The 24,299-nt window shown below is 50.5% G+C and overlaps 10 protein-coding genes and 1 non-coding gene across 11 annotated transcripts; 5 read left to right on the top strand and 6 right to left on the bottom strand.

Moving 5' to 3' along the window:
- Positions 1-1,972: 1,972 nt before the first annotated feature.
- Positions 1,973-3,025, top strand: UHO2_02274 (uncharacterized protein; the record flags this gene model as incomplete). The annotated part of the gene is made up of 1 exon (XM_041559711.1): positions 1,973-3,025. One exon carries the CDS (start codon positions 1,973-1,975, stop codon positions 3,023-3,025), a length of 1,053 nt encoding a protein of 350 aa, XP_041415645.1.
- Positions 3,026-3,299: 274 nt separating this feature from the next.
- Positions 3,300-4,889, bottom strand: UHO2_02273 (uncharacterized protein; the record flags this gene model as incomplete). The annotated part of the gene is made up of 1 exon (XM_041559710.1): positions 3,300-4,889. One exon carries the CDS (start codon positions 4,887-4,889, stop codon positions 3,300-3,302), a length of 1,590 nt encoding a protein of 529 aa, XP_041415644.1.
- A 686-nt stretch (positions 4,890-5,575) lies between these two features.
- On the bottom strand, positions 5,576-5,680 carry tRNA-Ala(CGC). The gene has a single exon. It is a non-coding gene; the product is annotated as a tRNA-Ala (tRNA).
- An 845-nt stretch (positions 5,681-6,525) lies between these two features.
- Positions 6,526-9,690, bottom strand: UHO2_02272 (uncharacterized protein; the record flags this gene model as incomplete). The annotated part of the gene is made up of 1 exon (XM_041559709.1): positions 6,526-9,690. The coding sequence occupies one exon, from the start codon at positions 9,688-9,690 to the stop codon at positions 6,526-6,528; it is 3,165 nt and encodes a 1,054-aa protein (XP_041415643.1).
- A 2,352-nt stretch (positions 9,691-12,042) lies between these two features.
- On the top strand, positions 12,043-12,669 carry UHO2_02271 (uncharacterized protein; the record flags this gene model as incomplete). The annotated part of the gene is made up of 1 exon (XM_041559708.1): positions 12,043-12,669. The coding sequence occupies one exon, from the start codon at positions 12,043-12,045 to the stop codon at positions 12,667-12,669; it is 627 nt and encodes a 208-aa protein (XP_041415642.1).
- Positions 12,670-14,124: 1,455 nt separating this feature from the next.
- On the top strand, positions 14,125-14,598 carry UHO2_02270 (uncharacterized protein; the record flags this gene model as incomplete). The annotated part of the gene is made up of 1 exon (XM_041559707.1): positions 14,125-14,598. One exon carries the CDS (start codon positions 14,125-14,127, stop codon positions 14,596-14,598), a length of 474 nt encoding a protein of 157 aa, XP_041415641.1.
- A 1,328-nt stretch (positions 14,599-15,926) lies between these two features.
- Positions 15,927-17,309, bottom strand: UHO2_02269 (uncharacterized protein; the record flags this gene model as incomplete). The annotated part of the gene is made up of 1 exon (XM_041559706.1): positions 15,927-17,309. The coding sequence occupies one exon, from the start codon at positions 17,307-17,309 to the stop codon at positions 15,927-15,929; it is 1,383 nt and encodes a 460-aa protein (XP_041415640.1).
- Positions 17,310-18,451: 1,142 nt separating this feature from the next.
- UHO2_02268 (uncharacterized protein) lies at positions 18,452-19,772 on the top strand (the record flags this gene model as incomplete). Its single annotated transcript, XM_041559705.1, has 3 exons — positions 18,452-19,418; positions 19,509-19,614; positions 19,709-19,772. 3 exons carry the CDS (start codon positions 18,452-18,454, stop codon positions 19,770-19,772), a joined length of 1,137 nt encoding a protein of 378 aa, XP_041415639.1.
- An 89-nt stretch (positions 19,773-19,861) lies between these two features.
- Positions 19,862-21,139, bottom strand: UHO2_02267 (uncharacterized protein; the record flags this gene model as incomplete). The annotated part of the gene is made up of 2 exons (XM_041559704.1): positions 19,862-20,765; positions 20,901-21,139. 2 exons carry the CDS (start codon positions 21,137-21,139, stop codon positions 19,862-19,864), a joined length of 1,143 nt encoding a protein of 380 aa, XP_041415638.1.
- Positions 21,140-21,460: 321 nt separating this feature from the next.
- On the top strand, positions 21,461-22,009 carry UHO2_02266 (uncharacterized protein; the record flags this gene model as incomplete). The annotated part of the gene is made up of 1 exon (XM_041559703.1): positions 21,461-22,009. One exon carries the CDS (start codon positions 21,461-21,463, stop codon positions 22,007-22,009), a length of 549 nt encoding a protein of 182 aa, XP_041415637.1.
- Positions 22,010-22,052: 43 nt separating this feature from the next.
- On the bottom strand, positions 22,053-24,104 carry UHO2_02265 (uncharacterized protein; the record flags this gene model as incomplete). Its single annotated transcript, XM_041559702.1, has 1 exon — positions 22,053-24,104. The coding sequence occupies one exon, from the start codon at positions 24,102-24,104 to the stop codon at positions 22,053-22,055; it is 2,052 nt and encodes a 683-aa protein (XP_041415636.1).
- Positions 24,105-24,299: the final 195 nt, after the last annotated feature.

The raw sequence follows: 24,299 nt of genomic DNA, 5'->3' as shown, positions 1-24,299 counted from the left end.
ATTGTGCTATGAAGAAGAGCCAATTTTTTTTATATTGTGGGACAGTTTATGGAGCACTCCTTGACAACACCTTAGTACTTTGTATTCCCTCCTTTGGCCTTCAGAACCACCTTGATGCAGTCTGGCATGCTCTCTATTAGCATCCTACATGTCTCTGGAGTGATTTCTGTCCATTCAGCTTCACATCTCTTGAGCAGTTCATCCCTGGACTTTGCAATTGTACTATACTGTGAAAGTCACATTTTGAGATGGTGCCAGAGGTGTTCAATCAGGTTTAAGTCCAGCAACTGTGCCAGCCATTGCATAACCTTAATGCTATTGCTTTCCAACCACATTATTGTCTTCTTCAACATGTGTTTCAGGTCATTGTCTTGCTGAAACATGATGTCAGTGTATGCATGCTGAAGCTGCAAATCTGACATTGTTTTCAAAAACTTGTCATTCAAGATATCAATGTATTGGTCTGAATTCATTGAACCCAGCACCAAGCACATACCTCCCACCCCTTCCCACATCATAAAGCCCCAGATCATGATGGAGCTGCTGCCAAACTTGACTGTCAGCCTGACAAGCTTGCTGTTGAAGCTGGCATTCTTAATCCAACAGAACTGCTTACCATCTGGTCCAAAGAAGTTGATCTTTGTCTCATCGGACCATACCACATTCTTCCAATCTTCAACAGTCATGTCCTTGTGCTCATTAGCAAATTTGAAATGGGCTTTGTAATGTCTCTTGAGTAGCTGTGGTTTTTTCACTAACCTTCATGCTTTGTAATGACAGTAATGAAGTGCTTTTCTTACTGTGGTTGGGCATGCTTTGATTTGAAATGTCTCCTGCAGTGCATTACATGCTTTCCTGACTGTGGAGGTTGAATTGAGCTCGAAATAGTGATCCAGGAAGCAAACATGACAAGGCTGGGGTTTTCTTGGCTGGCCCCCCTTTGACTTTGGAACATCAGTGGAGGTGCTTTTGCTGATGCAATTCACAGTAGACTTGCTCATACCAAGTTGCTCAGCAACTGAACAGGTAGATTCCCCATTTCGGATGTGAAAGAGTGCCAATTGGCACCTCTCTGGGGTGGTTTTTGGCATGATGGTATAGATATGATGGTGTCAGACTGGAAGTGCTGCTGGATCACTCACAGTCATCTGATTGAGCTGAAACTTTCCACATCACTACTTTTGATGTGTATGAAGGTGCCCACCAAGTTACATTGCAAGTTACATTGTAGTCAAAAGCCCACAAGGTCAGGAATGGAGTGGTGTCACTATTTGGGAGCATGCTCCATAAACTGTCCCACAATAATAATAAAATTGGCTCTTCTTCATAGCACAATTTTTTTAGTCCATGTCAATATCAATTACACAGTCTTGGAAAGAAGCAGGGCTTTCAGACAATATCAGACAGTGTGGCAATACAACTTATAGCTATTGAGCATTAGAGTGATGTATGGTGATATGTAAAATTATGGGACAGTTTATGCATGTGCTGTATTTGTGTGAGATGTGGTAAATTGTATGAGGTCTGAGCTTGCCAGGGTGTGCCAAGTGGGTTGCATGTGAGAAGTAACTGTGCATTGACGTGTTCCTTGTTTGTGTTTTCAAATGCCGGTGTAATGATACAGTAATGTTGGCGGCTTGCGCTGTGAAAAGGTGGACTAAATATGTGACCTTTTTCTTTTTTTTTTTTTTTTTTTTTTTTTTTTTTTGGCGGCATGTTGAGACCAACCGTTGGTCTGGGTCTAAAGAAAGGCTTCTGGTTGGACTGCGACAACCCCCTAACTTTTTGACCATCATCGTTAGTCTCAACCCACCAATCGACCACCTCTCTCTCTAACTCTGCTGGCTGCGATTCGGGGTTTTTTGAGAAAGGATATATATACCCAACACCCCCAAACCTTCGCTCAACCACTTCCAGCTCCCAACTCCAACCCCCAGAAGACACCATCCACCGAGCAGAAAGTTTGGGAAAGATGGCTTCCTATCGCAGCATCCTCAAGGATATGCTATTCCCCTCTTCTCGCCCGCCGCCGACCTCTCGCTGGGACCCGGACATCTCTATGCCTTTGCTTTTGGATCGGATTGTCGTCCTAAGCGGCCCCACCGCTGGGATTGGCTATGAAACCCTGCGCCAGTTGATCCTATCCTCTGCACACGTGTACCTCTTTGGTCGTTCTTTATCACGACTCGAGCGAACGCGGGATACGATCCTCGCCGAGACCACTTGTGCTCTGGCTGAGTTGAAGCCTGGGACGGTCCGATATGGAGCAAAACCAGGCAAAATGACTCTAATCCAATGCGATCTGAGTTCGTTAGCTAGTATAAAGAAAGCGGTTGAAGAGTTCAAACAGAAGGAAGACAGGGTAGATTTAGTGTTTGGAAACGCAGGAGTTATGGAAGGAGGAAAAACGGAGGAAGGGTATGAGTTGATGTGGGGTACAAACGTCCTTGGACACCATGCCCTAATCCGACTCCTACTTCCCCTCTTGAAAACGTCCGCACAAGAACGCAACTCCACAGTCACAGGAGAAACAAGAGTAGTGCTTACAGCATCAGACACGCATAAATGGGTCACAAAACCTCAACACCTCACCCTGAGCCCAAACGCCACCAACGCTAAACTCGCACATATTCACCTCTACGGTCGAAGCAAGTTGGGAAACGTTTACACCGCCCAACGTCTCGCAAAGCTCTCCACCGCAAACAAATGGGGCATCACAGTGTGTTCGGTGCATCCTGGTGGAATTCAGTCCCAACTCGGATCGGGAGGTGCAGTGTTGACCAAGGTCAAGAATTGGTTTTTGTGGCCTGTGACACTAGGCGCTGTAACGCAGTTGTGGGGTGCGGTGGGAGCAGAAGGTGGGGAGGTGCAGGGGAAGTATTTGGTCCCATGGGCAAAGGTGGGTGAGCAGAGCGAGTTGGCAAAAGATGAGCGCCTGGAGGGTGATGTGTGGCGGTGGTGTGAGGAACAATGTGTGCGACATGGAGTGTTTGCGGAGGAGGATAGATACCCACTGTTATTATAGACTTTCAATCATTTACTCTAATCTTTTTTTTTTTTTTTTTTCTTTTTTTTTTTTTTTTTTTCCTATCGTTAATGTCGTCGATGTTTCGCTTGGCTGTGCCGGTGGTGTCGTTGTCCAAGCTTCGTGTTCAGTGTGGCCTTGCTGAAGTCGGGCTGCTCTCAGGTCAGCGTGGCTGGAGTTGTGGCAATTCAAGATTGGCACTTCACACAATCAAGGAGATGTGTTTCAGACAAATTGCATTGCCGGAACCGACAAAATGGCAATCTATCTAGGCTTAGCGAGCAATCTGAGCAATCTCCTTGTCGTCGTTTATTTTTGCCTTCTTCTTCTCCCCCTCCCCCTCAGCCTCAGCACTTCCACTTCTGCCCCTAGCCACCTTACCTTCACCTTGAATCTGTATATCTACATTCATCTCAGCCGACTTCCCACCATCTCCCTTGTCCGCCTTCTTTTCCGCCTTCACCTTGTCCGCCTCCTTTCCCCCTGGTTCACCAGGCACAAGTGGCGGCCTGAAATACGGTTGAGCCAACCAATGAGGAATATACGCCGGCCTTCCCGCCTCTCCATTTGGCTCCGTTAGATGACTTACCGACCCTGGCAGCGGTGGGACAGGTTGCTTTTCCCATATACCGCTCTTCATATCTTCCTCCAACCTCCGTTCGAGCTCCGTGAGAAATTGGCGGTATGTAACGATCTTTGCTGGGCCAACTGCCTTGTCGTCGAATCTAGCCTTGCCCAGCTGTTCTCGGAGATCGCGATGCACCTCCAAAGCCGGTCGGCAGAGACGGAATAGGTGAGCCTTAATAGCACTGCTTTGAGTAGGGGTGCGAAGAGAGGTTACGATGTCAAGATACTCGTGTGCCATGGCAACAATCGAAGGGAATGGCAAAGCTGGTGCATTCGGAAACATCCTACTCGGAACGCTAGCAAGGAATTTCATAAAGACAGCAGGATTATAAAGGTTCCCCTCCGCACTCATGATTCCCTTTGCGCCCGTCGCAGCTAGAGCATCGTAAAAGTCCTGCGGATACAACACATTTCCGTTTGCAAAGACAGGTACTTTTACTGCTTCTTTTACCGCTCGAATCTTGTTCCAATCTGCTAAACCCGTATGATGGCCTTTCATGTTTCGAGTTCTGCCGTGGACGGTTACGATCTGCGCTCCGGCTCGCTCTAACATCCGAGCATAGGCTACGGTTTCCTCGACGGACTCGTAAACTCGCATTTTGGCCGTAACTGGTACTTTGAGGTTGATGTGCAAGATGTTGATCAGGGAGAAAATGAGAGGCCAATCTTCCATAAGGTATGATCCATAGTGACCTCGACGCGCGATATGTTGCGGACAACCAAGGTTGAGATCAACTGCATCACAGCGGTCTTCTACTACTTGAGCGGCGCGGAGGAGCGTGGATGGGTCATTGGCGCAGAATTGGACAAAAAGTGGTCGGTCTGTGTCCTTAAACCTACCCTCGGCTGAAATGGAAGGCTCTGAAGAAGAAGAGCTGGCAGGAGTAAGAGAAAGAGAGGTAGCTCCCTCCTCGGCAAACTCCTTGTTAAAGTTAACTTCTTGATACTTGACTTTCTTCTTCTTGCTATTTTCGTCAGCAAACAACTTGGCGTTGATCATTGGTGTATAGACGAGTTCAGAGCCATACCGGCGGGAAAGGATGCGCCATGGAAGTTCAGATTGATCGACCATGGGTGCGACGACACGTTGAGGGGAGCCGATGGAGCGGTAAAGATCCCATGAGGAGAGTTTAGGATGGATGGGGGTGCCTGTGGGTGGGAAAGAGTCCAGGTCGGGGATGGTAGCTGGACCGACGTCCGTGTTGACGGTGATGTCTGTGGGGACTGCTTCCGGCATTTTGGTAGCTGTGTGCAGAGAGCGTGGTGGTGGCAAGTATTGCTGTGCAAGTACATGGGGTGTGGCACTTCGATAGCCAATAGAAAGAGGCTCGGCGAAGTGGAGCAAGGGCGAACGGATCGCTTTCCAGGAGCGCCAAGTGGAGGCGAGTATGGTGTTCGCGATCGTGAAGGAAACCCGTCAGTCGTTTTTGACTCGGGTGGCGGCGATGTTGAAGATGTTGTTCATTCCCGTCAGGGGCGTAGGATGGTGGAGTTCAGAAGGCCGTAGCGGCAAGGAGGGCGGCCAAGCTTCACTTTCTGGAAATTTGAGTTTTTTTTTTGTTTCGGTCTTCGCCGCGAAAGTTGCCGTCGTTCCGAAAGGAAGATCGGCGATAGCAAGTTTTAAACTGTCCCGATTCAACCATGTAGCCTTGACAAAGCTGCGCAATCCATCTCATTGCTCGACCACAAAGTCTTGATATCACAGATAGGCATCTTCAAGCACTACGGGTCCACGAACAAAGACTATGTCATCGAGAGAAATGAGAGCCAATATAGTTTTTTTGCTTCCGTTTTTTTTTTTTTTTTTTTTTTTTTTTTTTTTTTTTTTTTTTTTGGTAAAAGCAGAAGCGAAGGCAGCAAAACAAAGCACAAAAAAGTGCAAATCGGGTTCAAAGAAAACCAAGCAAAAAATAAAGATAGGAATGGAAACACAGGGGATCGAACCCCGGACCTTCGCTTTTCCGAACCGCTAAACCGAGAAGTCTGTTGGTATGCGGAAGCGACGTCATACCACTAGACCATATTCCCTAGTCTTGCCACACTATAAAACAACATGCATATATATATATATATATCATTGCTAGTCCGTCACGAATGTTCTATCCATTTCAGTAGACTCTCAGTGTTGTATTTTGAGATTCTTCGGCATGGGCAGGCATTGATGACAAACACGATGAAGCACAATTTTCAGCGAGTATATGATGACAATTGACCAGTAAAAAAACAAAGAAGAGAGACCTCCACAAAGAGAGAGAGAGAGATAAGCGAAGAAAGACCCCAAATGCGATGCAGTGTGTGTGCTCCAGAGACAGTGTATAAGGGTACAAATTGGTATCGATCGATGAGAGAGAAGGCGCGCAGGGTTGTTTTGCTGGCGAAGCGAATGCGGGTGTTTGAAAGGGGAAACAACAAACTAGGATGCGGATGTGAGTATAACAGCAGCCTGTGTTGGCTGGGTAATAAAAGGGAAGATCCCTTCTTCTTTGCCTTTGCTGGAAGAAGTGGCAAAAAGGTGGAGCAGATCGTCTTTGGGCACCAACGGTATACGGGTATCTTGACCGTATGATACACGAGGGCAAGAATGTCATTTTGGAGGTTTTTTTTTCTTCTTCTATTTTTTTTTTCTTTTTTTCTTTTTTTCTTTTTTTCTTTTTTTCTTTTTTCTTTTTTTTCTTTTTCTTTTCTTTTTCTTTTCTTTTCTTTTCTTTTCTTTTCTTTTCTTTTCTTTTCTTTTTCTTTGTGGAAAAACAGAACCCAAGATTCGTGAAAAGTTGTAGTGAACGTGAGCGACATTGCCAAGATGGCCGTCACGCTGCGAGAAATTTTTGAGATGCAGCAAGCTTTTAGGAAAGACCACAGTGTAATGGATTAGCTCACTCGTCTTCCTCACTTGCTGTATGTTGGGCAGCAACGGTAGGATGAGGAGCATCCTTGCTTGCCCTAGTGCTGTCTACAGAAGCAGCGCAATGGAGCTTGTTCCATTCTTCCAGCAGTTGTCGTCCGACGCCGGGTTCGAGTTCGGTACCGTCGCGAGACACCTTGACCTGTCGGTTGTCGCGCCAGGGGTTGCGCAACTTCTTGACCCACTGGAACGGCAGCGGGTCGGTGCGGATCCATTCGACACGGAAAGGCTTGCCCCACGAGTCGGACGAACACTGACATGGTGGCGTTCGCGTGTCGCGCTCCTCGGTCGCGCCTTCTTGTCCCGACTTCTTGACTGTGACCGTAGCATCAGTGCCATTTGAATCCGTGCGGAGCTGGCTCTCGAGCTGCTCGGCCTGTCCGCGTGACTCCATCTCATCGAGACGAAGATTGTGAATCACTGCACGCAATGCGATCTGCTCAGCCATGCGTGGGTCGGCTGATGACCAGGAAACTGAGTCGCTCGGTCCAAGCGAAGGTGGGTCGTTCTGGCTCGAAGTGGTCTGTGTCGACTCTGTCGCCATGTCCATACGACTAATGCCGTGCTTGTCTGGCTCGGCCGTGGCACGCGAAGCTGGTCTATCTGCAGAAAGCGTCGAAGCTAGCTTGGGACGCTCGCTCGAATCAGCCTCGGAGGCGGTGCCCCGAGTAGCTGTGTACGGCCAGGTGCTGGACTGTGCGATGGATCCGGCGAGGCGTGGGGTGATGGTGTCCTCACGCTGAGGTGACACTGCACTTGCGAAGGCATCAGCCTCTTCCAAAGAAGGGGAAAGCGGAAGTGGGGACATCATGGCGAGAGGATGGGACGGATCGATAACCCCATCGACTGAGAGGGCGCCGAACAAGCCTTTGGCGGTGTCGAAGTCGCGTTTGTCCAACTTGAGATGACCTCGCTTTGTGCTTGCATCGGAAGTGGGGCTGGCCGCCGATGAGTCACCAGCACCTGTGTCAGAGGCATTCTCGTCAGCAGCCTCGTGAATGGTCGATGGGGGCAGGTTGCCGGACGTAGCCGAAAGAATGGAAGAGAGACTTTCACGTCGTCGCTGCTCGTCTTTGCCCTTGCCGTCATTCGTCGATGTGTGAATAGGTCCAGCCATCTTGGCGTATCCGTAGAACTCGCCCGTCTGATTGACACCAAAGATGAGGAAGACAGTCTCACTGTTGCGGTAAGCCTGATCGAGCACGTTCTCGTTATGCGGCTGGGTAGCCCAGTAGCCCGTCTCGATGGATCTGTCGAGATCGTCGGCGCGACGACTCTTGAGAATGAAGTAACGGTGGCGGAAGGCAGGGTGTCGGAAGAGGGAAGAGTTGGTGGATGTGTAGGATGCAGAGCCGCTCGAGCTGTACGAACCTGCCATGGCAAGTCCGGAAGTCACCTGAGCTGTCTCCTTTCGTGACGGCGACATTGGTTCTGTCGAGACTCGGGTCGACGAGCTAGGAGACATTGAATCATTGAGACGAGCCTCACCAGTAGCCAACTCGGTTCGCTCCTGCTCACGCTGTTGCTTGAGCCAGTTGACATGGATACCGCGGCCACGCTGACCAGCAACACCTGCTTGCGCCTCGCCATCCTTCTTGCGCACTCGGCACACAAGTTTGGGGCATCGTGGATCGTGTGGTCGCACTTGCTTGCCATGGAAGAACTTGACTGCGCGGTCCAAGTGGGCTGGGCTGGCGTAGTTGATGAAGGCACAGTTGCTGCGCGAGATGAGGAAAATGGACAAAACACCGTGACCTTCCACGTCCGGTTCGGCGAGCACGTCACCAGCTTGCTTCTGTGCTTCGGCGGAGCTCTGCCAGTAACGGTACTCGTCGGGAGTGAGACGCGAAAAGACCTCCCAAAGCTCGTCCACGGTGGCATTCTGAGGTACGTTGCCACACCAAAGAACGAAGTCGGAGCGAGGTCCTTGCTGTGGGTGGTAGTGGGGCCGCAACCCGGCGCCCGGGACCCGTTCGGCGGCAGTCACATCACTGAGAGCGTTGGTTTCAGCGTCAATGTCGGCGCCTAAAACTGCACCTTCCAGCGCAACTTCCTCTCCGACCAGGTCGAGCGGCTGAGATGAGAGCGTGTTAGAATCTGCTGGACCAGACTCATTGTCGAACGCAGATACTGGTGGGCGACGAGGCAAGGGTGCAACACCTCGGTGCGGCGACGAGTTGTTGCCAGACGAGTTGGAGCTAGTCTTGCGTGATGAGTTACCGGGTCGACCAGACTGGTTCGACTGGCGACGGCCGCCACCTCCGGAAAGGCTGTCGCGAGGTGCACCGATTGAGGGCATGCCGCCTTGGGCAGATCCAGACAAGGAGCCTCGACAAGGTGCCCCGCCTTGAGAATGTGAGGTGTGGCCAGGTGGCGGTCCGTAGTGGCCTGGATGCGGGTGGTATGGATACGAGGGCGTGAAGTTGGACGAGGCCTGGATGCCGTAGGGTGTCGCGCCTGGATGCGAGCCTTCGCTGTAGGGCTGTTGAAACGATTGGTGGGAAGACGAAGAGTTGGTCGAGGCCGAAACAGTTGGAGATGGATAGAAAGCTCCAGGATAGGGAGCATACTGCAGATGGGCATCATCGGGAAGATGAGCTTGTGGAACTTCGATCGGGACCCAGGCCCATCTCGTGCGTCCCGCTGCGTGACCAACGGAAGGATTAGAACTCGCAGCAGGATACGAAGGAGAGTAGTGGCACGGATAATGCGAACCGGTCATGACGTCGTGTGAAGAGGGCGCAGAGCCGGATCCAGAGCTTTGCGAGTTGGCGCGACCAGGTGGTAGCCGTGCGAAGTGATGCGAGTCAACACTGGGACGGCTCGAATGATAGGGAGGACCTGCGTAGCCGTAGCCGTCGACTGGGCCTGATGAGCCGTAGCCGGGGAACCCAGAGCCGGCTTGCTGCCCGGGATGATGGTGTGATGGCGGGACGTTGTGAAAGCCAGATGGATAGTTCGTGTATTGTCCTGGCGGTGGACTTGCAACGTGCCGTGCAGAGTGCTGGGCGGGTCTGTCGATGGAAGGAGCTGCACCTGCCGGGCTGACGGTGCGCCGATCCGGATCCGCGAGCGTTTGTTTGCGTGAAGGATCGGCACGAGATGGACGTTGCGAGCTAGCTGGATTGTGTGTCATGGTTGACGTGGAAGCGATGATGAGGAAGAAAGCGATCAGGCGTAGGAACAGATGTGGTTGGAGTCGTAAAGCTGATCAGGGAAGGCTGAGGATGAGAGTGCGAGCTTGCTGGCGTTAAGGTGATCGAAATAGTCGATGTTAAAAGAGGCCTGGTTGATGGACGAGTTGAAAGCCGGCAGCTTGTGTAAACTTCACGACCGAAAACGGAAGTGCTGTAGAGATATGCATGCAAGAACAGAGCTGCTGAGAAGCTCTCAGGTGCGTATGTGAATCCGAAGCTGTGATGCAGAGTTGTGGGCTGTTAGAAACGTAGTTGAGCGTTGATCCAAAGAACCGTAACCGTGAAGAGGAGCGTCGCAGAGAAGGAGCGTGAGAGACCGTCCAAGTGAGTATAGAGTGTGATGGGTGTGGAGGGTTTTAAAATGTGAACAGAAGAATGTGAGGTGTGAAGAGAGATTGCAAAAGCAAGGTGAAGGGGAAAGAGTCAGTTTCATGCATCAAAGTGAGCGAGTGGCTGATCGACGGTGGCAAGGGCGAGCAGGAGGTGAATTCGAGATGAAGCTGGAAAGATCGAAGCCTAGACCCTGTGGCAAGTGGACAAGGCACAAGAATAAAACTGGGCCGAAGCTGAGACTGGAACCGTTTCTCGGAATAGAAGGAAAACGAAGCCGGTTGAAAGCAGTCGGAAAGCCATAGGCAGGCAGCATGCAAGGCGGAGAAGAGCAAACGCCACGACGTACTATGCTGACATCGGTTGCTGTTGCAGAGAGTGGAGCATGGTAAGGGCCGAGAATCTTCTAAATTCGGGTAGCAACTCTTCCAGACCGTTTGCCCCGAAAGTCGAACTACGAACGCCAACGACATACGAACTGCAACACCAAGCAAATACTGAGCGACCCTAAGACGAGTTCAGCGTTGGACGGCGCAGAAGCGTTGCGGGGTTCGAAGAAGGCCAAACCTAGAAAAAGGTGCTGCCAAAGGCGACTGAGCGATGTGGGTGACCCCACCGAGCAGACTATGACACCATTGCGCATCTCGGTGAAATCGCAATGCTTGCCGTCCATTTTTGGATGAGAATCTCACGTGGGACCCGATTGTGTTACAGATCGGGCGGGCAGAAGAAAAAAAATAAAAAAAATAAACAGAACACAAACATGAACCTCGCGATGCAAGCAGCCGCACTCGCCACCAAGGGTTTAGCGTGACCCTTAATGTTTTCCGTTACGGTTTGCAGCATCTGAACTGTTTGTGACTGTATTGCTCGACCTGGCTTCTTTGTAGCTGTGCTGCTTCAAGTATGCCAGAAGCTTCACCACAGGGTGCTCGAATCAATGGACGCTGGAGGTCCTAGCGTTCTGCAACTTACCTTGGGTTCTGCTGAAGCCGAGCAAAGGGGCGTGAAAGTCGACGTAGTTGATCGATTTCGAGGTTAACGTGGGGCGATTGTCAAACCAAGGCGGCGATGCGAATACCTCGCTAGAGATGTGGCAGAGCAAACTATCTCCTCTGAGGCCAACAAGCTTGGGATGAACGGTTGCAAGTGCGACCCGAGCTGAATTGAGCCAAGCTGCACTATATGCAACAACTTGATAACGTTGAAAGTGTTGATTGCCGTCTTGGATGTGAGACCTTTGTGGTGTGCAAAGAATAGTTTGCTATGCGTTACCAAGAGTTCGAGTGAACGTCGACAACGCCGAGGCTTGCGCAAGGGCTAAGGAGGAGGATCCAGAGACGGATGAATGAGGTGGCGGGTGCCAGACTCGACGATCGTCGTCTATTTATTCATATTCTAAAATAGAGGCCTTCTCTCGAGTTTGTCCCGGTCTAACTAATTAAACTAATTAACACGTGATGGGCATGCTCTCTGGCATATGTTTAAGCAGTTCTGAACGTAGTTTCCGAACAGAACGACTACTAATTGCTGAAAGTAACGATCCAGTGATGACGCTAACAAGTGACACTAGGGCGACGAGATCGGAGATTGGGGACAATTGAGTGTGTTGAGGATCAGGTACAACCAAGTCTCACTCATTGTCAGGCTAGATCATTAAGTAGGAGCAGTCCCACCTTTGGCTTGTGCTGCTCACATGTATATATATCTCACAGAGAGCACTAGGCTCTCACCACATTCCCTAAGGTCAATTTAGTATATGTTTCTGCTGTAACAAAGTAGTGACATTGTACTTAGACCATCCCCAATCACCAGTATTGGGACCTCATATGACCCCAACTTTCTCAGGTTATGAGCCCAACACAAAGCCCTACCTCATCCTTGAACTCACCCTCAATGATGACTGACATAAACTACTCCCTCTATGATGACTTCATTAGTCTGATGGAAGACCTCCTTCCATGACTACCAAAAATGCTTCAAAATCATTCAATCATATGATAGCTGGTGAAGTTTATGGCACACCCAACACTCCAAAGGAGGGGAGTCTTCTAAAATTTGCCATCACTGGTGACAACAAACAAGTCATCTCACCTCTCTCCATCATGATTGAGTGTGTCAGTGAACTGTATTATGGAATGCATGACCTAGGCCCATTCCCAAGCCAAATCAAACTAGGAAAAGCAATGCAAACCAGAGTAAATAACTTCCTCGCCAACAAAGAATGGAACACTGGTCACATTCTTGCCTTCAAGATTGAGGGCCCATTTGAGCAACAACATCATACTAAGACAGAGATGCCTGGCCCAATTAGAGTTGACATCAACAAGATGGATATGCTGTTTCGAGCTGACACTCCCATCTCTGATGTGAGCAGCACCACTTGCTGTCATTTGATCAGTTGTGATGCTACTCCAGGACCCACTCCTGAACTTAGCGCTATCACAAACCACCACCTCAAGACCCTCTCAAGCTTGAATGAAAGGATGCAGTGGGATGAACACAACCTTCTTGACCCGAGAGTGGTCTCTGTGCATGCATGGCGACATAATATCTTTGCAATGCTATCCATCATTCCTTTTGCATGAAACATACTCAATCAAAAATCAACAACATTTGAGGATGCTGATTCGATACTCAGCTCAATCCTCATGTGGAGCTTCTCTAATAAGCTACATATCGAATACTTCACTGAGCATGGAGACAAACCGATACCTATTGCTGTAGACCTCTTCGATTGGGCAGTGAATAAATGTAAAGTACATTCTACAGTCAAAGAGTTTGAGCTGTCTGCAGTGACCCTTGACCTATACTGGGACCAAGTAGGGAGCCACACATATGACTTTCTTGTCAAGTGGGAAGCTCACATATCAGGGCTGCACAAGTATTTACAGGACCCCTGGAAGCCAAATTACCACTACAGGATTCTTAAATGAGCACTCCCTTCAGATCGAAATGCCTTATTCAACTCTGTGTTTATCCTACACAAGAAGATCCATGGCAGGGAACAAACCACCAAAAGCATATCAGACATCCTACATCAGTGTTATGAACTTGCTGCTGAAGTCACTCCCACAGGACATTGCCATGTGACAGAGGAGTCTGAACTCACTGCACTGCAGGCTGCCACCCTTGTCAACTGTTGGGTGTGTGGCGAACTAGGTCATGCAGCCAACCACTGTCCCAATGATGTAGCCCATGTGTGCTGGAAAGAAAGCAGGAGTAAGGTATCACCCAAAAGCCATGCCAAAACATGTATTGTACTACCACTTGCAGGTTCTCAGGAAAAATAGGATGCAGTGCCAGTCTTGGCCTTCTTTACAGAGGTCGAGCTGGCACCAATTGATTTACCACCTCGGCTTGTGCTGTTTGTGTTTGACTCTGGCACTTCCTGTGTCATGGTCAATTGTGCTTGCTATGGGAAAGGTTGGCAAGAAATGAAACATAAAGTTAGTATTACTACTGCTGATGGTGGGCAACTCTTGGCATCTAAGATGGGAGGTACAGTTAGTCTACTAAGCTTTAGTCCCAAGATGCAGTGATGGGAGTGAATGACATACCAGGACTGCCTACTGGTTCCCAATCTGGTGACAAACCTTATTGGGACCAAATCTGTCACATGTGCCAAAGGGAAAGTGACCTTTGAGGATGAACTTGTCACAGTCCAAGACAAGCATGGCCATGCCATTCAAGTGCCAACGACTGGAGACAGTTACCCTGCTGCTGCCATGCTCATATGGAATGATACCATGCCTGAGCCAGCCATCTCCTTAGCTTTTGCTGTGACAAGAATGGCAACCAGCACAAAGCATTCCCTCAGGGCTGGCAGCAAAGCCAGCATCTGGCACCGAAGACTGGGGCATGCAGGTCATGATGCAATCTTACAGATGAGAGCAGCTACAAACCTCCATGACATACCCTCAACCCCAGTGATCCACCCTGACACTCTGTGTGATGTTTGCACATGAAGCAAGGCAATCACACAGACTACTGCTCACCCTTGGCAGATCAATAAGCCACTCAAACTGGTGTCAATGGACATCATGGGTCCACTACACAGTGCCACCCAATATTCATTTGTGCTCATCATTCATGATGCCCATTCTAGTATGATTTGGGTGCAAGGGCTAGCACACAAAGGGGCCGCATATCAGGAAGCAGCCTGGTGGCTATCCAAAATTCATGCCACCAAGAATCAAAGACTGTCTGAGGTCCGGGTGGACCAGGGTGAACTTTGGTCTGCTGCCTTCTGTGAGCTGTGCTCTTCAATGGGCATGAAGATCTCTGCTTCGCCCACCCAACAACAAACACCGCTGACAACCGGAATATGCGTGAGCGCTGGAACTACGACCATCTACTCACGAGAGGGTGAGCTAGCCTTCAATCGAAATGTTTCAATCCTGTACAGTGATTCATCAGGAGCACATGCCATTGCAAGTGACCCACAACACTTCAAGAGGACAAAGCACATTGATATTGCTCACTTCTTCTTGCAGGATGAAGTGGCTAGTCAGTGACTCATGATTGCCCCAGTCCAGAGTTGCGAGAATATTGCTGACATATTGACAAAGCCACTCATGATGTCAATGCTGGTGCACATATGGGAGCTGTTCAGTCTGATAGTGTCAAAGGAGCATACTGGATCAAGAGGGGGTGCTGAAAGTAATGATCCAGTGATGACACTAACAAGTGACACTAGGGCGATGAGATTGGAGATCAGGGACAATTGAGTGTGTTGAGGATTGGGTACAACCAAGTCTCACTCATTGTCAGGCTAGATCATTAAGTAGGAGCAGTCCCACCTTTGGCTTGTGCTGCTCACATGTATATATATCTCACAGAGAGCACTAGGCTCTCGCCACATTCCCTAAGGTCAATTTAGTATATGTTTCTGCTGTAACAAAGTAGTGACATTGTACTTAGACCATCCCCGATCACCAGTATCGGGACCTCATACGACCCCAACTTTCTCACTAATATAAAATTGCTGAAGATTACGATCCAGTGTGACGCTAAAGGACGACGCGAAGCCGATCCGATCGGAGATCAGGTAGGGCCGATCTGGTCAGAGGACCGATCTGATCAGAGATCGAGGATAACCGATCTCGCTAGAGATCGCGTACAACCAAGAGAGTGAGGAAAGAGATGAAGAAAAGGAAAAGGAAGAGAGAAAACGGAAGAGGAAGCGTCGAGGTCGAAGTCCAAAGGCAACGAAGACAGCGCCGCAACTTCCAGAAGGCTGACTTCCCACTGATTCTAGGAGAAAGATGACGACCACTAGCTGAAAGGAAGGTGAATGCAACGATGACGAGAAAGGGGAAACTGGAACGGAGGAAAAAAGGGAGGATGGAGAAGGAATTGGGAGGGGGCAAACAAAGACCTTCCACAAGGCCTGAGCCAAGGAAGCGTTGAGAGGACTCAGACCTCGACTCAGCGGCAAGCAGCAGCAGCAGTTGGCGACAGCGACAGTACGACACACGACATCCAGTGGCCATTTCCCACATTCACAAAGTCGGAAAGGCCTCGCCTCTGTCGTTCTGCCTTCACACGACCAAACGATGTCAGCTTCGGAAGTTGCCGGCAATGCTTACATTCAAGGCTTGTTGATACCACAGCTCATCCGGAAGCAAAAGGGAGTCAAGTCAAGAAAGAAAAAGAAAAAAGGTACAAAGCCGGCCCGGACAATCGTCGGTGTTTGGATGTGATTTTTTTTCTGATGTAGCCAAGAGGCGAATCGAATGCTGACAGAAACCCGTGGCAGAGTCTAGATGAGATTAATGAAGCCGACTAGCAGGTCGTTTCAGGCAAGGAGGACGATGATGGTCAGTGAGGGCTAACAGGAGACTTAGGCACTGCGCTTGACGATCTTTGCCATCCTCTTGAGGCCAGGAAGACGAACGGGCAAGCCGACAAAGTCGACCACATTCTTGGCATCTTCGATAGCCTCCTTGGCCTCGGGGCCCGAGCCGGGCAACAAGCTGTAGCTGGGCAAGTTCAATGCACGCTTGGTCTCGATTTGACCGTGTTCGCTGTACATGTTCTTGACGAAAGAACCGGCAGCGTTGTCAGCCTGGGTCTTGAGGTCAAGGATGTTGTCACGAACCACGTCGCTCGTGTCTAGGACAGTCGAGCTAAGAGGGTCCTGACCACGTTTGACGGGGACACCAGAGACGGAGGCACCGTTGTTGAGCAAACCGTTGGCACGAGCAACGGGCACAGGAACGGGCAACTCCTTGGTCACACCAGCGACGGCGCCCTGAATAGCTTGCTGGCAGCCGAACGAGGTGCAGAGGGCGTTGGCTGTCTTGATACCCTGCACAGCCGGGCTGGCGGCCTGTTTGACTGGCGAAAGTGCAAGGGGAACAGCACTTTGAGCACCCTTGGCAGCGAGTCCCTCTCCAAGACCCTTGACGCTGCTCAGGTCGACGTTCTCGGGTGAGATCGTGTCGCGCTTGATGGGCAGCAAACCACCGAGGAACGACTTGGCGCGGTCCATGTCTTGCTCGTTACCGGTCTTCAATCCAAGCTCAACGGGACTGTCATCACGCTTCTGAGAGGGGAGGGCAATGGCGTCGAGGGGAATCTCGTGGCCGAAAAGGTTGATGCCCGAGGCGTCGTCACGCTTTGTGGGCAGCTTAGGGAGCAGCTCGGTGGGTTTCTTGCCCAGGATGTTCAGGTTGAGAGGATCATCGGCACGGCGGTTGAGAGGGTGAGAAGTGCGCTGGCCAAGAGTCTGCTGGTTGGCAGGCATCACTCTGCCGCTGTCGGGAAGGTCAAGTGACTTGAGCACATCAAGCAGACGCTTCTGAGCCGCGGGCACTTCCACAGCAGGGACCTCGGCAGGAGGCTTTGCGTTGGTGTGGTCACCCTCGTTATCGAGCGCACCCAACAAAGGAAGCGATGGGATCCAACTGCTGCGAAGCTCACGAATCGAGATACCTTGACTGGTGAACTGCTTGACAAAGGGCTCGAGATGGTCGCTTGCAGATGGAACGAGACGCTTTTGCTTGATCATGGGTGGAGGAGTGGTGACCTTCTTGGCTGCATCCGAAAGCTCCTTGGAGGCGGGCTCGTGGTTGAGGTAGGTGAGAGGTGTGATGGGAGCTCCCTTGTCGTCTACTTGTGTCAAGCCAAGTGGAGTGGTGACCGTGTCGGCCTGCGCATTTCCAAGGCAGAGTGCGATGACGATGATGCTCGAGAGCGCCGCGAACGAGGAAGTAAGCTTCATGTTGGGCTAGTTGATATCGAGACTGAACGAAAGAGTGTGAGTGGGAACAAGATCTCGTCGTCGTCGTACGGTAGAGGGCAAGGGAAAGGGGGAAAGCACGGTGGAGAGGAGGGGAGAGATGATGGAGAGAGGAGGAAAGACGTAGAAGGGCAAGTTGGAAGCACGAGCACGAAGGGATCAAATATGCTTTGTGGCCCTGAAGAGGTCAACACACAAGCAGAGGGGGAGACATTGTGGCTTGACAGCCTGTACTTCAGCAGCGACAACACGAGGCTCTTGGCAAGGAGAGTGACAGAACCGAGCCAGCGGCTCACAGACAGACAGGCATCGAAGCTGCCTTGAACGCAGTCGATGCGAAGGCAATGTGGCAGGTTCAGGAGAAAGGTGCAAGTAAGACCAGTCCATCCTGGCTCGCGCATACGTACATGCGAGAGCATCTGTACGTACCGACGGTAGAACAGTGCATCAGCAATGTCCGGGCCGTTTCGATTTAATCGGGGTCAAACGCCGCTGCTGTGTGTCGTGGCTTCCATCCGAAGAGCATAGAAAAGCATCATGACCGTTCGTCGGAACCTTCTAGAGAGAGACGGAGTTGACCAAGCGGGAATGCGACGAGCGTTTCAACTACTGGCGTGTCACGCCCCTCAGTGGACAACCGGCAGGGTATGGACCGACTCATTTGAGAAGTGAAACTGTGCTGTGCTGTGCTGTGGGATGCGCTGAATCCTCAGGAATGATTCTGGCATCGCAATGGACGAGGTGTATCATACATTCCGACTCGCGTCCAACACTGCCAACTGATGTTGGTCTCTGCTTTTTGGAACCAAAAAAAAAAAAAAAAAAAAAAAAAAAAAAAAAAAAAAAAAGATCACAGGCTCCAACCAAAGTCTGCATCTTGAGGAATGCCACGCGCGCGCTTCGCTCCGACACTTGGCTACAGAAGTGACAGCCCGATCCTTCAGTCCCGATTTCAGATGTGAAGCCAGATCACGTGGTACTGGCCTGGTCTTACCCAATTTTTGGCGTGCAGACCTCTACCTCCCGCGGCAACTTTCGAGGTCAAAGTCTATACTCCATTCTTCTTGACCTGGGCTCACACAATCAATCATCATCGCTACCACACCGTACAGCACTTGATCGCCATGAAGGGGACGCATTCCCTTCACCGTGCCCTTGTCGGCGCCTTCTCCAAGGCAGCAACCGCCGGGCCATCAAGATCCATCGCACGAGCTCTACCGAGCACCACCGTTTCCCGACACTCATTCTCCAACTTGCCAAACTTCGCTGCCCCAGCAACAAGAGCACGAATCGCCCCACCAGCCCGCCTCTTCATCACCTCCTCTCGCTGCTCCCAAGGCCGCTACGAAGAATACACCGATGTACCCGAAGGCTACACCAAGCCCCAATCCTCCCGATCCCAAAGACCCTGGTACAAATCCCCTGCAACACTCATCCTCGGTTTTATCCCCATCTTCACCTTCGGTCTAGGATACTGGCAAATCAAACGACTCAAATGGAAAGTCTCACTCATCGAAGAGCTTGAAGACAAACTCTCTCGTGATCCACTCCGACTCCCACGCAATATCAATATGGATGTCCTACCCGAATTCGACTTCCGCTTGGTCTTGGTGAAGGGAACGTTCGACCACTCGCGGACGATGTTCGTTGGGCCTAGAGTTAGGGATGGCGTCATAGGATATCATGTTGTGGTACCGTTTAGGAGGAGTGAAGGTGGGGGGATGGTGCTGGTGAACAGAGGATTTGTGGATGAGAAGAAGATTCTAGGACAGGGCGAGGGGAGGAGGTTGAAAGATGAAGCGATTGTGGACGGACAGACGGAGTTCGTGACTTTGTTGCCGAGGATCTACCCTCCGAATGCGTTCACGCCGAAGAATGTGCCGGAGAAGGGGAGCTGGTTTCATGTCAATCCGGCACAGATGGCGGAGTGGGTGAGTGGCAAGGCGGGGGTGGAGGCACTGGGTTTGACGGATAAAGAGGATCACTACACACCTAGTGCAGGGGTTGCTGAGAGTGTGAAGGGTATGCTTAATGGAAAGGGCGGGAGGGAGAGCGAGCGGGTGCTGCCCGTGTATCTGGAAGAGGTGTTTGGTAAGTATCAAATCTCCAATTCTCGCAGTTGTTGCAAAAAGCGGTCAGGCTGACCTTGTGATTCTGCCCTTCTCTCATTGCGATCGACAGACGGCAACGTAGGCGAAGCAGCGACCAAAGTCGCCCAAGGTATCCCCGTCGGTCGAGCTGCAACCATCGAACTGCGCAACCAACACGCTGTCTATGCTGCTACCTGGTAAGCATCACCACCTCCCAACTCATGCTTCCTAAGCCATCGTCACTAACGCAAACATCTCTTACACGTCTCACCTCTGTCTCCTTCACCACAGGTTCTCACTCAGCGCATGCACAGCAGTAATGTTTGGCCTACTCGTTCGACGCGGTCGCGGCTGAAACACCCTTGTCACAATCAAACACTCACCTTTCGAAGCAATTCTACTAGTATTACAAGGATCCTCTGCTCTAAATGTGTCACGGGCTGTCTACTCCTTCTTTTTTCCCTGTCCTTCTTTCTCGTTGACGGTGACGGGCTTCGACATACTATACCCAACAGTGCCAGCCAAAACGCACCCCGCACCAATCCACAACGCCAGATTGCCTTTCCCACCTTGAACGAGCATTACACTGATCACCAGACTGACCGCTTTCCTAACCACCAATACCAGTGTCACTGATAATGAACTTACTTTACTCGTCAACCTATTCACTCCATTAATACACAATAGCTGAGTTGCTACGTTGAGTAAGAGTGGTGGCCAGAATGAGGGGATCCACACACCCCACCCTCCTTTTAGCCCGGTGAAGGGTAGTATCGTGGTTAGATCAAAGGTTCTTGCTGAAGTCGAGTCCAGTTTTTGTGTTAGGGAGGGCGGGGATATGAGAGCGAGCAGATTACCAAGCCGAGAAGGATGGTTGGAGGGTGTAGAGGTGGGTGGACCAAGACCGAACCACCAAGGAGTAGTACCATTCGCCATCTGTACATCCCGCACTAACTTCCCCGGCCTTAATAGGAACATGGGGAGGGAGAGTAGATGGGAGTAGAACAAACTCTCGCGCCAATTCTGGTTGCCGTAGAGTTTGAAAGTCCTCTCTTGCCAAAGACCCATAAATCCAGTCAAGACTAATGCTGAGAAGAGTAGTAAGACTCCTGTTGCATACTGGCCCACTCGCTCATCTCCTCCTTCGCTTTCTCTACTTGCGCTTGAACTAAGGGTACTGGACACGACTCCTAGAGTGACTAGCACCACCGCTCCGACTTGAACCGGAGGATATCTTCTACCTTGCACAAGATATCCTAGGATCATATTTACCACGAGTCCTCCAGATCGGAAAACTATGTGTACTGACATTGGGACGTCATACCCAAATGCTAGGTTGTTTAGGATGCTGGTTGAAAAGTAAAATCCTACTTGTACTATCCAGCGATATAGTGGCACCGCTCTCTCCCTCAACCCAAGAAAAGGGAAATGTGTGGAAAAGCGAAGGAAATAAGGTAGAGAGGAGAGAGTGGTGATGAGAAACTGAGCAAACGTGATTAAAGTGCCGGACGAGGGGAGTTGTTGAGTGGCGAGCTCGAGCGTGAATGCGTTAGAGCAGCAACCGCCGAAGATAAGGGTTAGGATGAAGAGCCATTCTGATGCAGTTGTTGCAATGATGGACGATGCAGTATTGCGGGTGGTGGTGGAGGAGGTCGTGGGAGTGGGTTTAGTTTTGTTTGGTGTTGAGGGGTTGCGTCGCCGTGGCGCAGGGGAGGATGGCATGATGGTCGTGCTCTACTCCAGTGATGGAGCCGGGGATGGTCGCACAGGGCGAGAAGTGTTGGAAAGGTAAAGGTGTGGGTGATGAGGAAGGATGAAAAGAAAAGCACAAGTCGGACAGCAGCAAGTTTCTTCTTTACACGCGCACGCGGAACAAACACCTTGACGCATAAACGACCTTCCCTTCTTCTCCCCCACCTCTAACCCCTCAAGCTCCTTCTCCCATCCCCACCATCTTCGCTGCGACAACAAGCAGCACCCTCACAGCTCAAGCCATGTCAATACGATAGCCTCCCCATGCCCGCTCGGAGTCGACTCTCGACGATGTCTATACCAGACCAAGCCCTAATCCTGCCCATCTCCGATCTCTCCCTTAACCGAGAAGAAAACACAAAACTTCGTCTAGCTGGCACCATTACCGGTATCAACCCTTCAAATTCCTCTCTCATCGTCCTATCCGATCCACACCCAGCGCCTACCTCCACCGCATCTTCTGTTCTGGTGGATCTCTCGCTGTGTATCAGCAACAACAGTTGGAGAAGGAGGAGTGATGCCAAGTTGCCTGAGTTGAAGTCTAAGTTGATGGTTATTGGTCATTTGACTAGACGAGCTGTTCGAGTTGACCTGGAATGGTTGACAAAGCCGAACAAGAGAGATCTGGGAGAAGTGCAGCGAAAGGATTCGGTTGGAGAAGGGAAGCAGTGCGTTCCCAACGGATATTTTGTGTTGGAGGCGATTCTGTGTAAGCCTCTGGACGAAAGCTTTCATTTGGCGCTGTGGAATCACGCCGCTCGGCTTCGAAGTCAGAACGAATGGTCTCACTACTATGATCAACACACTCGAAGTAAGGGCAAACGAAAAGCGGACACCTAAACTATGTATCATCAATCGCATTTGTATTCTATCCGCATGGGGATTAGGGCTTGTAACCAGACTCACTATAAATCCTAGCCACAAATCGTTTCCACAACTTCTTATCGACCACTAATCTTCGTGCCAGATCCATCATCTCTCCTACCGTGACCGATGGTAAGCTGTAGTCTGTGAGCTTTCTTAATGGCTTAGCTAGCTTCTTTCTCCCAGTTCCCTTCTTTTCCTCGTCCACTTCAGAGGTGATGAAAGGTTGCTTGAGACCAGCACGTTTCAGTTCCTTCTCTAACAGCGCTTTCGGTACCGGTACCGGCCCCCTTAACCCGCGTTGGGTAAAAGAAGGGTCGAATTCCTGCCAAAGCACTTCTGGAGGGTGCGTGGCGTACTCAAGTTTGTACGAAACTTGTTGTTTTTCTGCTTCTTTGCGACGTTTTTTCTTCTCTTCATCATCATTGTCTTTGTGTTTCTTCTTCTCTTCTCCGACACCAGCAGAGTTGAGCTTGTGAGGGTGGAGAATAGACTCGATGGTCTCGTTCTGGTCATCGATATCCATCACCCACTGCGAATAGCCGAGCATGCTGAGGTAGGTATTGGTACGGGAAGGTGAAGAGGGTGAGGTGTGGCGAGGGAGCTTGTGCTTATGGTGTTTCTTGCCTTTCTTTTTCTTTGGCGGTGTTGGGCGGTGGTGATGCCTTGAAAATGGCTCTAGCTCTTCGTCATCATCTTCTCCCAGGCCTGTGTTAGGCTCGATAGACGAGGTGATGTTGAAATTCGAGGTGAAGGGTTGGTTTCGAGCACTTTCGGAGACGTTATATGTCCATAACCGAATTGAAGGGTAGTAGGTTGGAATGATGCTAGGAGCGATGAAAAAGACCGAGTAAAAGTCTTTGTTCGTTCGACCTTTGCCTGGGAGTGTGGAGAAATCTCGCTTTAGGTCTCCTGGTAGACCCTCGTCCTTCGTCTCCACCTCATCTCTCTCCTCTGCTTCTTCCATCTCCTCCTCCATCTCCTCTGACTCTACTTCTGCTTCTGCTTCATCGCCCATCCCAGCCTCGGAAGAGATAGAACTGTAAACAGCCTCCATATCCTCCTGCACAAAAAACGCATCCGTATTCATATGACCGAAATGTTGACCTACCACCGTATCTTGAAACCTCAGTACTATATCCGTATACCTTCTATAGCATTTCCCGAAGTAGTTCCCTGCTGTCGGCGGCACATGACCCAACAGATGAACCTGCATCCCTCTCCTTCTAAACAGATCCAATTGCACTTCCAACCAGTCTAACTGCGCTGTACCTGGATCGGCCTTCTTGCCTTTCCTCTTCACACATCCTTCCACTGCCTTATTGTTATCGTAGAAATACAACGTATTCAGACTCATAGCAGCTAATCGATTAGGAAGAATTTCTTTAACGTAGTATCCACCTTGTTCGAACGTGTGAAATTCATACTCTGGAATGTGGTCTCTCCAAATCTGAACATACTCCTTTGTGACTGCGTTTGGTCCCGGGAAAAGGATGTTGTGCGGGAAAATATCGTTATTGCCCACGGTAGGAATCAAAGGTACACCCGGGAAAGCGGTCTCGAGTTGGGAAAGAGTCCATCGATTAAGCTCAAAGATCTCTTTGTTGCTACGTGGGAGTTTATTGTCGTTATCATGTCGGGCTGAGTCGCCGGTCCAGATGATAAAGTCCAGACCTTCGGAGGAGGAAACAAGATTGGAAGCAGCCCATTTGAGAGAAGACTCGACGAGATGCGGTGGAGAATCACAATCGCTAAGTGCGGTTCCCCACCATCCTGCACGTTGTTTTCCTTCGGATTTGTGTTTTTTAGGTTTCTTGTGATGGCAGGCTGCGTTGACGGCTGAGTTGTACTTGTAGTGCGGATCGGGATGGAGGTCGGTTACGTGAAGGAAGCGGCCAAAGGGTTTGCGGAGGGTGGCGATGGGGTGGGTCGGGGATGATGAGTTGTTAGTGCTGGATGATGGCGCAGATTCGGCAGAGAAGGCTGCTTGTGGTAGCGAAGCTGCTGTGGAGGGTAAGAGAGCTGCTTGAGTCAGTAGCAGAGCTGCTGTTGCTGCGGCGATGGATCGCATCTTGATCTAGTGTCTATTCCTCTAAAATGACGATTCCAGGTGGATGGCTGCACAACCCGGCTTTACGAGGTCGAGCTTAGTATCCTTCGAAGAGCGTCGAAGCGGTAAATCAGGATAACGTCGAGAATTTCGCTCCGCCTTCTATGTCTATGCAAGCATTGTGTCGGTTTTCGGTGATCGAGACTGGGGCTAAGG

This window comes from Ustilago hordei (genome assembly GCF_900519145.1).
Source record: "Ustilago hordei strain Uho2 genome assembly, contig: UHO2_contig_03, whole genome shotgun sequence".
NCBI lineage: Eukaryota > Fungi > Basidiomycota > Ustilaginomycetes > Ustilaginales > Ustilaginaceae > Ustilago > Ustilago hordei.
Note: the sequence above shows the minus strand (reverse complement) of the source record. Positions and strands in the feature narration are given on the sequence as shown.